The sequence below is a fragment of the Chamaea fasciata genome, unplaced genomic scaffold (assembly GCF_029207755.1).
Source record: "Chamaea fasciata isolate MVZ Bird 193981 ecotype frontalis unplaced genomic scaffold, bChaFas1.0.hap1 SCAF_28, whole genome shotgun sequence".
Lineage (NCBI taxonomy): Eukaryota > Metazoa > Chordata > Aves > Passeriformes > Sylviidae > Chamaea > Chamaea fasciata.
In genome coordinates this window covers 831,563-844,768 of record NW_027094113.1, presented here as the reverse complement: position 1 = coordinate 844,768, position 13,206 = coordinate 831,563, and the positions used below count along the sequence as shown (strand labels likewise).

The following is a 13,206-nucleotide window of genomic DNA, read 5'->3' as shown; positions in this document are numbered from 1 at the left end:
CACATGGGCAGGGCCTGTTACCATTCACCAGACATGGACAGTCACACCAAAGCTACTGTGTATTTCAGATGCACTGAGCCTTGCAAAAAGACATCTTTAGAATAACAAGCACCACTGTGGTAGGAAAAAGGTTTCAAACTATCTGCCAAAATCTATTTCCAGAGATTAAAGGAACAATCACTTGCCAAGCAGAATATATTTACGCAGAGAATGCAACTTTTATGAGCTTTGTTTATTCACAGTTAGAGAGCTCCCAGAAGGAGTTTCTTCCATCTAAATCACGGGTATGATTTTGTGGAAGAAATTCTAGATGGACAGCTAGAAAGACAAGCATGTAGGAAGGGTAACAAAGTGGAGTGTATAGTACTGCATCTTGCACTGTGCTTCCCTGCAGGCCAGTGCACTGCAGATTCCGACACTTCACAGTGTTCTGTTTGTATATCACGGAGCAGATTTAAAACATTCACAGCATGCAACTCTGATCTAAAGACAGATGGAAGCTCTCTTGAAAAGTCAGTGAGAGGAAAAGCAAAGAAATAATTCATGCATTCATTCTTTTCCCCTTCTCCTTTACCTTGGGAAAAAAATGCTCTCCACCACATAGAAGTCCTGCATTAGGACATCTCTCTCTGGCTTGGAGCTCAGATTGCCCACAGTATATCCAATCCCCAGCTGGATGGCCCCCTTCAGAGTGGATGAGGTGGTCTGGTAAAAGGAAAAGAGCAGTCAGCAACCATTTGACAGCAGATATATCCCCACAACAACATCCCCTGCATTACAACACAGTCATATCTATGACTTTTGTGGGGTCATCTCAGGCACCACACACTGCTAACCAAGTTTACCCAAGTGCTGAAGAGATGAATTAGGGCTTCGGATTTGCTCTTTGCAGGATTGAGCTGTCCAAGAGTGCTACATAAAAATCTCAACCAGATTAATAACTACTGGACCATAACTTCTCTCAGCCCCTCACTCCCACTTCGGTGCCATCCCTCACTCCCCAAACACAAACCTTTTTGTAGGTGGTTTCCCCAGAAGCATCCACGCTTCGATGGCCAATCTTCTTTCCTTGGCCTTGCTGTCCTGGCACTGATGGGCCCTGCAAGGAGAGCACAAGGACAGTCAGGGCACAGGCTGAGCTGCCATCAGAGCAGCACAGCCACATTCCCACACTGTACTGCACACAGGGATCATGGTACTGCTGGAGAAAACCCTGCAGAGTGCCAACAGGTGAAACGGAAGATGAGTTAGAATAGCAATGCTCCACCTGACACCCCCACTGCTCACTGGCAGAGCTCTCAGTAAAGATGCCCAGCTTGGAAAAGATCCAGCTGCCAAGATTCCCCTGGTGCTTGACTGCGGTTTCCCATTGATTTAAAACAGTGATGTATTAGATCAAACAGCCACGGAGATTTATTCTTAAAATCCCATGCCCTCAAGTGTCACACTGACACCTTGGGTTTGGCTGGAGAGATCAGAGTCAGCTGATGGGGACAGCCCAGCCCCACTCCCATTGAGATAATCCATTTAAGCAAGACCTCATCTGTTTACAATTCCAAGGCTGAGTCCACATAGGGTGAGCCACAGGAATGTCTCTTCCACAAGTTTTGAAGTTTACAGAAATGCTACAGACTGCCAGCACTTCAGGGTGACAACAAACCTGCTCCTGTCCCCTCCTCCTCTCCTACCTCTGCATCTGCCTAGGCCTTTCTTTGCCAACCCAGGAGGTAGCAGGTTGTGGCTGCTCCTTTAATAGCCTGGTGTAACCAGGTGTTGGGAAGTTCCCGGCAGCTCCTTTTGCAGCCCTAGGAACTCTACCCACCCCCAAGCTCTCTGCCAGTTGATCCCCATGGATCCTGGAGCCCACCAGACAGCTAGAAATGCTGGTGAGAGACCAGCACCATTTCAGGATTTGCTACATTGCAGAACAGCTTTGGATGTTCCTTTGAGCAGCATGCAGAGAGATCCAAGGTCACTTCCCAAGTGACACTGTTCTATCCCTGTCACACTTGAGTGCTGCACAGATGCAGCTCCGAACCAACGGCTCCAGCAGGCAATGGATAATTTTGCTCAGACTAAGAAGCTCTTTGTAATTTAGCTTTTGATCAAGAGCTTGCAGTTATTTCTGGTCAATCTGCTTGTACTTCTCGTACTAAGGGGCAGTCTGAGTTCTTCTTCAAAAATCCCATTTCCTACCCTATTTTATTAGCAGGGCCAGCCTTATTTCTGAGCACTCCTCCTCCAAGAGCTGTGAGCAGCAGCAAAGCTCAGCCTCTCCTTCTACTAACCGTTGGATCTTACTCCATGCAAGCCCAAGCTGTGCTGTCCTGCCTTGCCAATGGCTCACCATCATCCTCCCAACATGATGAGCAGACACAAGCACAGGGAAGGGACTGCCATTCTAGGAACTGCAGTGACACAAGTCCCTTCCAGTGTCCTGCTATGCCCGTGGCTGTTTCCAGGGCAAGCAGAAGTGGCCCAATTTCTGCACTGAACAATGCAACCAACTTCCACAGAAGCTGAGCTTCCCACTACTTATATTCCGGTACAAAAGAATCAAGTGTTGCATTCCAGGCAATTTTATGGGAAGATTTTGCTGTTCATGTATACAAATGCTCATCATCCCAGGTGAGGAATGGGAAAGGGGCATATAAAACTTTATGATCAAACAAAAATAATTTGAACATGATGCCCTAAGCCATGAGTGTGGGTTTCAGTGAACAGCTTTCAGGCACAGAGCCTCCTACTAGATTCCCTGCTGCCAGCTGTGAAGAGTTTTGCTCCAGAAAGTAATAGTGACTCAGAACCTGTGACCTGGAATATCTACATGAGAAGATGAGCCCACGGAGATGTTCCCCTGTTTTAGGGCTTCACTAATCACAGCCTCCCTGACTCGTTCCCACCAGTGGGTAAGACCCACCAGAGAGGCCTAGAGATGCCCAATACATGCGTCCTCCAGTTACCACCTCCAGGTGCTGCTGTGGAAGAGATGCCCTCAGTCACTGATGCAGAGGCATCATGGATCACACAGCCAAACCGCCGCACAATGGGCACAATCCCTCCACATCCCTTCTGTGGCTGCAATGATGCCAATGAAGGGACCCCAGAGACCTGCCACTAATTTTATTTACTAATTCTAATTCTCCCAAATAACAGATATCAATTTTGTAGTAATCTCATAAGTATTTTGAAATGCGGTTTGGCTCAAAAAAGGCAGGCAGAAGAGTTTCCTAGAGCTCTGTGTTCTCATTTCTCAGCACGGGATTGTCAAACCCAGCTTTACACATCTCACCTCAGTGATGGCTGTCTTCCTTGGGCCCAGACCTGCAGACAAAAGAGAAGAGCATCAGGAAAAGTAGGGACATCAAATAAAAACCCTCAACTCAACCACCAAAACTCAGAAAACAGCTCAGTGCTGTACTTTTCAAGTACAGCAGCCAGTCTTTAGAGCAGCTGGTTCTACTCAGTTTTCAGCTTCACTAGTGCAGGAATCTGATGATACGGGTGTCACCCGAACAATTTTATATTCAGAAGCACAGAAATGCACTTTTTTTCCCTCAGCAATATTATTTCCTAAAAGCTTCAGCAGAGAGATCTTGCAAATCCCTGCTGCCCCATTAAGCAATGGGTCCACATTACACTGAAGAGCTGGCTCCACACAAAAACGCAGACAGACACTCCTGGAGCTGTTTTCCAGCCACTCAGAAGGCACTTGACAAACTATATTGATAATTGAATATATTTATAGAATCCTATGTCCAAATATATCACACAAATGAACACATAATTTATCTTTATCACTGCCTCAGGAGAAGTCACTGCTTCTCCATTACAGCCAACAGTGGAAATCAGGGGTTTGCCTCAAGCTTTTAGGTATATAATCAGAGCTGGAAACATAGGCTCAAACACCCTGACATGAGGCCATCTCCCATTTCCTAGGGTGAGTTTGTTTTTCTGAGTTTTCCCAAACCCAAGTTTGCAAGAAGCTCCTTAATTTCAGACAGCAGGGTGCACAGGCCCCTGCGTGGAGATCCATGAGAACCAGCTGGCTCCCAAGAGCTACCATGAAGGATCAAGAGATGCTGAAGAGGAGCTCCCCACACCACCCCAGCAGTCCCCCAGCACCTCTGTGTGCACAGGCCAGTTCTCATGGGGGAGTCTCCTGCACAGAACACAAAGGGGACAGGTTTAAGGCCTTACTTCCAGGAATGAGTCTGCCACTCCCGGCTCCTGTCCTACAGCGTTCCCACAGGTACAGACCCTTATCAACACATAATCCTTCAGAAAGGGCTTAATTTTGCAAGAGACCATCCAGCGCAATTTTGAGTTCATCTACACTCGAATTAGGGGGTGATCTTCTCTGGGGAGGAGTAGATGTCCTCTGTCCCTCCTGGCTGGAAGCAGGAAAAGCCCCGGAGCACCCAACCCAACTTCTGCTCCTTCAGCATCTTCCCCATTTGGTGAAGGAAGAAGTTCAACGTGTTGGGGGTTAAATTTCTTCCTTTTTTATTTATGGATTTTTTTTTTTCCCATGAGCTGCTAGGAGACTAACTGCTGGGTTACTTGTGGGTGCTTGACCAAAACGAAGAGGTGGCCAAAAGTCAGGAGAGGAGTGTAGCATGTCTCTGGGCGTTTCCCTCGGAGGGGGCAGGTAAAGAGGTAAAGGACCGGGGTGGGGGCAGCAGCAGGCAGTCTCTCGCTCTCAGCATGGGAAGGAGGACGGCCAAGCTGTTGCGTACTACAGGAGAGGAATTCACTGTCACCACCAAGTCCGGTCTAGGAAATCAACCACCATCTGCCTGTGTGCCCAGGAATTCTGAGCTTGCCTCCTCCCGCCTTGCTGGAGCTGGGCCGGCCCTGTCCCACCGCCGCTTCTTTGGCACTGCGGAGTCTTCTGGCTCTGCTGCAGCCCCGGCACCTCCTGCCCTGCGGGGACATCCCGCCGTTCCAGCCACCGCGACGGAGCTTCTGCTACATCTCCATCCACCAGCCCGGGACTTCTACTATTCCTGCTGTTCCAGCTTGGTGCTCCTGAGAGTCCTGCAGGGGCACCAAGACCAGACTGTCCCGGGCTTTGGGAAGAAAAGCCCCTCGAGGTTCCTGGTTCTGTTTTGTTGTTAATGCTGTAGTTGTTGTTCTGTTTGCCTTGTTATATATACTAGTAAAGAACTGTTATTCCTATCCCCATACCTTTGCCTGAGAGCCCCTTAATTTCAAAATTATAATAAATCAGAAGGAGAGTGTTTACATTCTCCTTTCCAAGGGAAGCTCCGGCTTTCCCTAGCAGACTGTCTTCCAAACTAAGACAAACGATTTACCCATAGTACCTGTTCAACTCTTTCAAAGAGAAGCACGGATGCTGCTCCAGGGCTTGTTTCAGAAGGAGCCTGAGCAAAAACCTGGGCATCAGTACCTGAAGGAGCTCCAAGAGAGCTGGAAAGGTACTTTGGACAAGGGCCTGGAGGGACACAAGGGGGAATGGCTTCCCACTGCCACAGGGCAGGGTTGGATGGGATATTGGGAAGAAATTCTCCCTGTGAGGATGGTGAGGCCCCAACACAGGGTGCCCAGAGCAGTTGTGGCTGCCCCTGGATCCCTGGAAGTGTCCAAGGCCAGGCTGGACAGGGCTTGGAGCAACCTGGAGTAGTGGAAGGTGTCCCTGCTCATGGCAGGGGGTGGAACTTTAAGGTCCCTTCCAACCCAGAACATTCCAGGATTCCATGATAATGGGATGACAGCACCAGAGAAGCGTGTGACTCAGTTACATTTTGGAAAATATTTCAGACTCTGGAAAGCAAATAAACAAGCTCAACAAAAGCCCCTTGGTGATCACAGGGGAGATGAAGCTGCTTTGACTCAGCATTGCTGCAGGTGTCTCACCATCCTGACCTCCACAAAGTGGGCAGTCCCTCATGTGAAACAAGTCTTGGCACGTGGCATTTTGAGCTTTCTGCAGAGCACCCCTGGGCCTGCAGCCGGCCTGTGGGGCAGAGCCAGAGTGGCAGAGGAGAGTCATTTCTTGTTATTCTCTTTTAAACAGTGCCCAACTCCTGCCTCAGGAACAGTCACTGAAATGCCATTCCCGTGTCACACAATCCCATTGCAAACAGGCAGAGGGAAGTGAGCAGAGTGGGAACCCGAGGGGCGCAGAGCAGCTCCCCTCTGCCATACACTGAGGCCGGGTCCCCTCAGGTGAAGGGGGCAGGTGACACACAGCATGAGTGACATGAACCCTGTCACTCCTCCAGCTCTCAGACTGCAGCAGCACGTGGCTCAGGACCACTGTGAGCCCAAACTGTCCTGAAAAAATTAGTTCTTTGGCCTAAGCCAACAAAATTTTGTGACCATTGAACAAAACACCCTGCAATGGCCCGGAGAGCAGGAAATAAGGCTCTGAGTGAGCATTAGGCTAATGAACTTCCAGAGCATAAACTGAAGCAGCACTTCCAGACCATGGGGGAATCCAAAGAAGCTAATGCTGCTCCAGATTGAGCGCTGGAAATCGCTGGGAACACAGGCAGCTGAGAGCCCTGGGCCAGGGGAATGTGCTCTCCCTGCACGGCTGCCACTGCTCTCCTGCTGCACTAATCTCGTTTCTGCACTTTGTCGCAATTCCAGAGCAGGAGATTATCTTTAATTTTGTGATAATTACCACAAGCCACTTTCATTCCCAGCTTTTAAGTGTCTGCTGCTGTACACATACCAAATGTGGAATCAACACCAAGTGTCCACACAAAGGAAAGGTATCAGAGGCAAGGAACCAGCGATCTCTGGAAGAAATGATGCCTGATGTGGGTAAGAGCAACCCCAGCAAAACTACCCCCTGCCCCCACCACTAATAAAAAGTAATCAGCTTTATCAAATCAACTTGTCTTGTCAGAAAATGTAAAAATCTTCCAGTGGCTCCTCTGTGCATGGCACATGGCTGTGCTCGGCTTAAACAAGGTGACAGATGGTCTGGCAAAATCTGATTTAACTCCAGCTCCAGGGGTTATTGAGCCACGAGGCAGTGCTGGGGTTTGCGGGAGTGGGAGCACTGCTGCGGGAAGTTTCAACACTTAACAAGCTAATTGAAATGATTCTTATCCTATTTGGTGTGGCTTACTCAGAGAGGCTGTGCTCAGAAATGTGATGAGTGGCTCTGGAGGGGAAACCCTGAGATGAAACCCCAACTTTCTGCCCTGCTCCAGTCTGTGCCTGGGCTCTGCCAGGCACTTTTATGCATGCTTGACCTGCTGCCTTCAGTTCTGTTCTCATCTGTGCATGGCTTTGAGTGACCCTATCCCAATGCTTGAACTTCTCTGGAACCTCTGAAATAAACACTTCAATTGTGGCATTCAGCCATTCCCATCTCAGACTTGTGTTTTTTCCATAGTCACAGTCACATCAGCCATCTACACCACTAAGTTGATGCCCTGCAGGACAGGCAGGAATTTCCTCCTGGAAAGCCTCTACCCAGGAAAGGGCTCAAGTTTCAGCTCTACCAGCCAGAGGAGCAAAACCCCCACAAGGTAAGGGTGGTGAGACCCTGGCATAGGTGGCCCAGAGCAAGCTGTGGCTGCCCCATCCCTGGAAGTGTTCCAGGCCGGGTTGGATGAGGCTTGGAGCAACCTGGTCTAGCGGAAGGTGTCCCTTTCACTCCCTCCAAACTAGCTGAGGCAGGTTGACTTGCCAAAACCCTTCATCATCAAAAGAGGCATTAGAGGCTTCTGTCCACCAGAAAGGAATTTCTTAAGAGGTTTACAAAAATCCAGCAGAAGCATAATTTAGGATCACAGAATCCTTGAATATCCTGAGTGGGAAGGCACCCACAAGGACCACTGAGTCCAAGTCCTGTCCCTGCACAGACACCCCAACCATCTTGCCCTGAGCATCCCTGAGAGCGTTGTCCAAATGCGCTTGGAGCTCTGGCAGCCTCGGGGCTGGGACCATTCCCTGGGGAGCTTGGTCAGTGCTCATGTGATCTAACAACTAAGTTTTCTTTATAAGACAGGTCCATGCACACAGACATATATTTATAATTTTAAGTATTTGATGCTTTATGATGCCCTAGAAGTCAAAACAAATCTGAATAACCAGTGGACTCCCTTCTCTGATCAGAAATGCTGCTGCTGCTTCTTTACTAAAAGCTTCATTTTATTTAAGGCTTTATAAGGCTACACAATGTGACTGGAACTAAAAATACATGAAAATATAAATGCCATGTAAGTTCCTTGGCTGGAGGCTGCAACAGCATGACTCCCCCAGAAATCCAGCACACCAGAGACCTGCAGTTTGCCACTTGCACCCAGCCTAGTCCAGTGGAAGGTGTCCCTGCCCATGGCAGGGGGATGGAACTGGAAGAGTTTTAAGGTCTCTTTCAACCCAAACCATTCTGGGATTCTATGAAATGCTGACAAGTTACACACACCCCAAAGGAGTGTGTTTATATCATTTTTCACTTTCTCCATTGAGAACAAAACAATGTAACACACCTGAGCAGCCCATTTGGACAGTAAGGGGATGTGCAGACTGTAACCAGGACATGATTCCCAGTTCCATCAGACCCCTGACATAGACTCGCTCAGTCAATGCCTTACAAGCAAAGGCAGAAACAAGAATGCCAAGACAGGTGCTGTGGAAGTTAAAGCCCCTACACATGTACTGCTATCAAAATACAGGCAGAAAGGATGGAAATTAAACACATCCATCAAAAGAGATGGCTGTTACTGCCTGTAAGGGACTGCTGGTAAAAACAAATTAAAATTAAGGGGGAGTGGGGGAAGGGGATTCAGCAAATCATGGAATGGTTTGGGTTGGAATGGACCTTAGAGCTCATCTTTCCACCCCCTGCCACAGGCAGGGACACCTTCCACTAGACCAGGGTGCCCTGAGCCCCCTCCTTGGACACTTCCAGGGATCTAGGGGCAGCCACAGCAGCTCTGGGCATCCTGTGCCAGGGCCTCAGCACTCTCACAGGGAAGAATGTCTTTGCAATATCCCATGTAACCCTGCCCTCTGACAGGACATTCCCCTTTTTCTGTCCCTCCACGCCTTTGTCCAGAGTCCCTCTCCAGCTCTCTTGTAAGCCAGAAAACACCCCTGAGCTGCGAAGTAACCCCTGAGCCAGAGTGGCAGCCAGCTGAGCTTCCCAAGGAGCCAGCAGAAGCATCAGGCTGTGTCTCAAGGCACAGGCAAAAGCAATCCCTGAATTTCTCCTCACACTCCACTCGTGTGGCTTCAGCTCCCAGCACACAGAGCAGCAACACAGCACAGTCCTGGGAGGGGAGGGGACACCACAGGGAGTAGGAGTTGGCTTAGCCACCCGCCAGGGAAGGCAGCTGAGTACAACCTGCCCTTCTCAGGCACAAACTTCTGGTCATTAAACGTGTTTTCTTCCCATAATTCAACACAATTTGATTCAGATGAGAATCATCAAGTAAGGCACAAAATTAAATTAAAATTTTGGGGTTTTCCCTGTTAAATATGCCATCTCTTGGCAGAAAGAGCTGTGGCTGTTCTGCACTCTGGGCATGGATCACTGCTCCTGCCATCTGAGAGCTTGGAGAAATAATACAGACACAAAGCAACCTGAGATAAATTGTGCTTGTTCTGTAGAACTTACATAAAGCTTTATCATCGAAACGTATCTATTTTTCCCTGGAGTACTGCCTGCCCGCCTGCCTGACTTTTGGGATCATCCACACAAAACTGGTGCTGGTCAAACCTAGCCGACCCTCTCTACTGCCTGGTTCACCCCATTATTCATCCCAGAGCTCAGGCAAGGCTGCCTCCACCCCTATGGGCAAGCATATAGGGGGAGGAGAGACCTGGCTCTGATGCACCTGCAGCACAGGTAGCTCAACATTCCTCAGGACACTTCAGCCAGCATCCGAAGTCCAGCAGCTCTTTGCAGCAGAAATGTTGGCAGCACCAGGCAGTATCCAAATTGGGCTACCAGGAGCAGCCAGATAAATAATCCTGTCTAATCCCACCCTGACCTCCTCCCTGCTCCTTCTTGTCACCCACATGGGCTCCAGGCTTTGTTTGAAGCACACAGGAGCCACCTTCCCATAAAATGACATTTGCACAGCAGCATCTGCTGCCCCAACTCCATGTGCTGGACTCTTCCCATAGCCTTTGTCTTGTTTTTCTCAGCAGAAATGCTGGGGATGGGAACAGCAAGGCTTGTAAAAATAAATGGCGTGTACAAATGAAGGGAAGGAGATTAATGTACAGGCTGAGCCTTGGGGCACTGCTGTGATACCAGCTGAGAGCAGTGACACAGCTGACCCCTCCTTTCCACCCCAGGCATGGACATGCTTTTCCATTAAAGAGAGACAGACAGGCACAGGGAGCCCCAGTCCTGTCCCAGCCATCCCCTCAAACTTCTGAGCCCCAAACTCCAGAAGCTGCTCCCCTGCTGGCTCCCAGGGATCAGCACTGAACCTGTATTTTACAGCCCAGCTTGGCTGATCAAAGCAGACTTCCAGCTTATGGAGCATTGCCAGGGACTGCCACAAAAGGATGTTCTGCAGTAAAGGCATCTACCAGCCTGGTTTATTTTTGGGTTTATGCAGAAACTCTTTCGGCCTCAAAAATAAATCCATTTATCCCAGCTCAAGAGGCAGGGCAGAAGCTGAAGATGCAAGCAGGGAGTTAACACGTCCTTTCTCCATCGCCAACTGCAGGTGCCACCACATCCGGGGTGCAGCATCCCGGGTGCAGCCCTCCTCAGGGAGCTGAGCCAGGACACCACCACGGTGGAACATTTCCTTAACAACTCCCCGGAAAAGCACTTACAGCGCCAAAGTGTTCCAATTACAGTGAGGAACGAGCAGGACAAGGCCAGGGAAATGAAATTCAAAAAGAACTGATTTGTTTTCTTGTTTTGGATCAGCTGCATGTAGAAAAAGGACAATTTTGGGAGTGCTGAGCCCAAAGCGTGTGACACAGTGACAAAAAGCAAAACAAAAATCTCATCAAAAGCAGCACACAATAGCTGCCACCCAGCAGCGGAACAGGCTGCAGCCGCTCAGCTCAGTAATTATGCAATCCAGTGGGATGTTTGGGCAAACATCTGCTCCATCGGAAAGGTGCAGCCTTATCTGAACACCGTGTTCCTGCTCTCCTCCACACGCCGGTCACAGGAGGACTGTGGAGTGGAAGAACACACGCTCCCCAGCACGTCCCTCGCGGGCAGCGGGGGCAGGAAGGCAAGAGGCTCCCAAGGTCAGGCACCCAGCAGCGGCGCTGGAAATGCTGGCCTCTTCCCAGCTTCTGGCTTCTCTGTTTATTACAACCTGCAAGTCCAATCTGCCTACCAGCACTCACAACAAAGCTTGATCGGGATTAGAGACAGCAAACATGGAGCAGGAAGTGTCATCTCTGCCGGACGGAGCCAGTTCTGTGCCTGTGACGACACTCAGGCACAGAGGTGCCGCACTAAAACCACGACGCCAATTTAAGGGCAGGGCCATAAAAGGCTGAAGGACTTTGAAGCCACATTCCTCACAATCATCCAGAAGAGCCCCAGCAACACTTAGTTGCCCTTACCTTTGTTCAAGGGTAGAATAAGCTTCAAATCCCCTACTAGCAGGTTTCAACGCACCGACTCCGCTCGCTTGAGCGTCTCCTGGCTGCCCAGGGCTGTAGTTTGGCAGCAAGAGGACACAGAACCTCCTCCTGCCTTTCTAGTTGTGTTGCAAAACCACTGGGGACCTGAATGTAGCACATGACCCCAGGCAGCCCCCGGGACTCTATTCTGTGTGTTCGGATGGAGTTTCCAGCTGCCACAAGGCCCCCAAAAGCCACTTGTCAAACACAGGACAGAGAAGCACAAGGCAGTGAAGGAATTCACTTCCCTCCTTCATTGTCCAAGCATCCTCATCCCCCTGCCTGCAGACTCCTGCTGAGAAGCAGGATCCAGGACCTTTAACATGTCCTACCTATGTGCAGGGAAGGAGGCTCACCTCTATCGTCCAATATGCTGCTCTCCCAGCGCCACTAATAAAGAAGGAGAAGCTTGACCTGACTAATCCGAGGTTACACCCTGCCCGCCACAGCCAGAACAGTTGTTCTGTCCCAAATACCCAGGGTTTCCATTGTGACACAGCTCAGGGCTTTGGCTGCTTGGGGCTTAGCGTCAGCTCATAGCACCTCCCAACCAGGCAGCAATTAGTGTTGCTGGGGCCTCCTCACCAGCCAAGCTCCTTTTGGAACTCAGTGGCTCTGTGAGGACACTTGCAAAAGACAGGGAACTGCTAGCTGGAAAAAGGATATATTCACTGTGGTCAATCCCAAAATTTCTTATGCTGATAAACAGCACAGGATATTGTTATAGAGACGAGAAAGAGCAGAAGGATGCCTTTGCACATCAGCTTCGCTCCCTTTCCAATATTCCTTCTCTGGGTATCCTGCAAAGGATCTCAGCCTGTCGGCGGGGTAGCATTGGCAATGCAAAGGGACCATTCCTGCTGCTTGCAGGAGCAGATACCAAGAGAGTTGGATTGCAGATACCACAGCAAATACTAAGAGAGTTGGATTGCAGACTGCATGAGACAGTGACAAACTATTCCCCCGACTTTATCTCTCAGCCCTGTCTCACAGAGGGTTTTGCACCTCTGATCCAGGAGGGATTGGCCAGCCAATTCGTAACTCCCACTATTTAAAAGTGTTTTCATCAAACAAGACTGTCCCCTTGCTCACTCACCAGCAGGAATTACTCTAATCTAATTTAGTCTGAGAATACAAGAATGCAACCCATGAAAGACATCCACCATTTTCTGACATTTTAAAAAACATGTTAAAGTCCAGTTACTACAGTCAAAGAAGGTAAGGAAATCTACTTCAAGTTACCCAATAACCACCTACCACAATACCAGGACATAGAGATGTCATCACAGTCAGCACAGCTTTAAACCCTTGGGATTCCAGCATCCCAACCAACAGCAATCTCCAAAGGGAAAACAGCTGTTCTGTCTGCAGGCCACCCTTCCCAAGACACCCCAAAGATGCACCTGGATTTTTACCTAGTGGGGCATTTCCTGATTTACTCTGTAGCCAAAGCTGCTCGGCTAAATCCTGTAAGATTTAATTCCACTCTGGCTAATATCACCTGACAGATTTTCTGAGGGTACTCAGGCACTGGAGACTTGAAAGGGGATTTCAGAGCAAGGTTACGTACAACATGCGTCACTGGAGATAAAAGTCCTTGTACCCAGCCTG

The 13,206-nt window shown here is 49.3% G+C and overlaps 1 protein-coding gene across 6 annotated transcripts in view; it reads right to left on the bottom strand.

Annotated features, from left to right (window-relative positions):
* The window catches only part of PIP5K1C (phosphatidylinositol-4-phosphate 5-kinase type 1 gamma), a 52,564-nt gene that overhangs the window by 22,731 nt on the left and 16,627 nt on the right, over window positions 1–13,206 (bottom strand). For all 6 annotated transcript variants that reach the window (XM_066205921.1, XM_066205918.1, XM_066205915.1 and 3 more), the window contains exons 2-4: window positions 3,293–3,324; window positions 1,013–1,099; window positions 575–705 (exon numbers count right to left, since the gene is read on the bottom strand). In XM_066205921.1, the coding sequence (XP_066062018.1) occupies window positions 575–705; window positions 1,013–1,099; window positions 3,293–3,324 (250 nt within the window). The remainder of the gene's footprint in view (window positions 1–574; window positions 706–1,012; window positions 1,100–3,292; window positions 3,325–13,206) is intronic.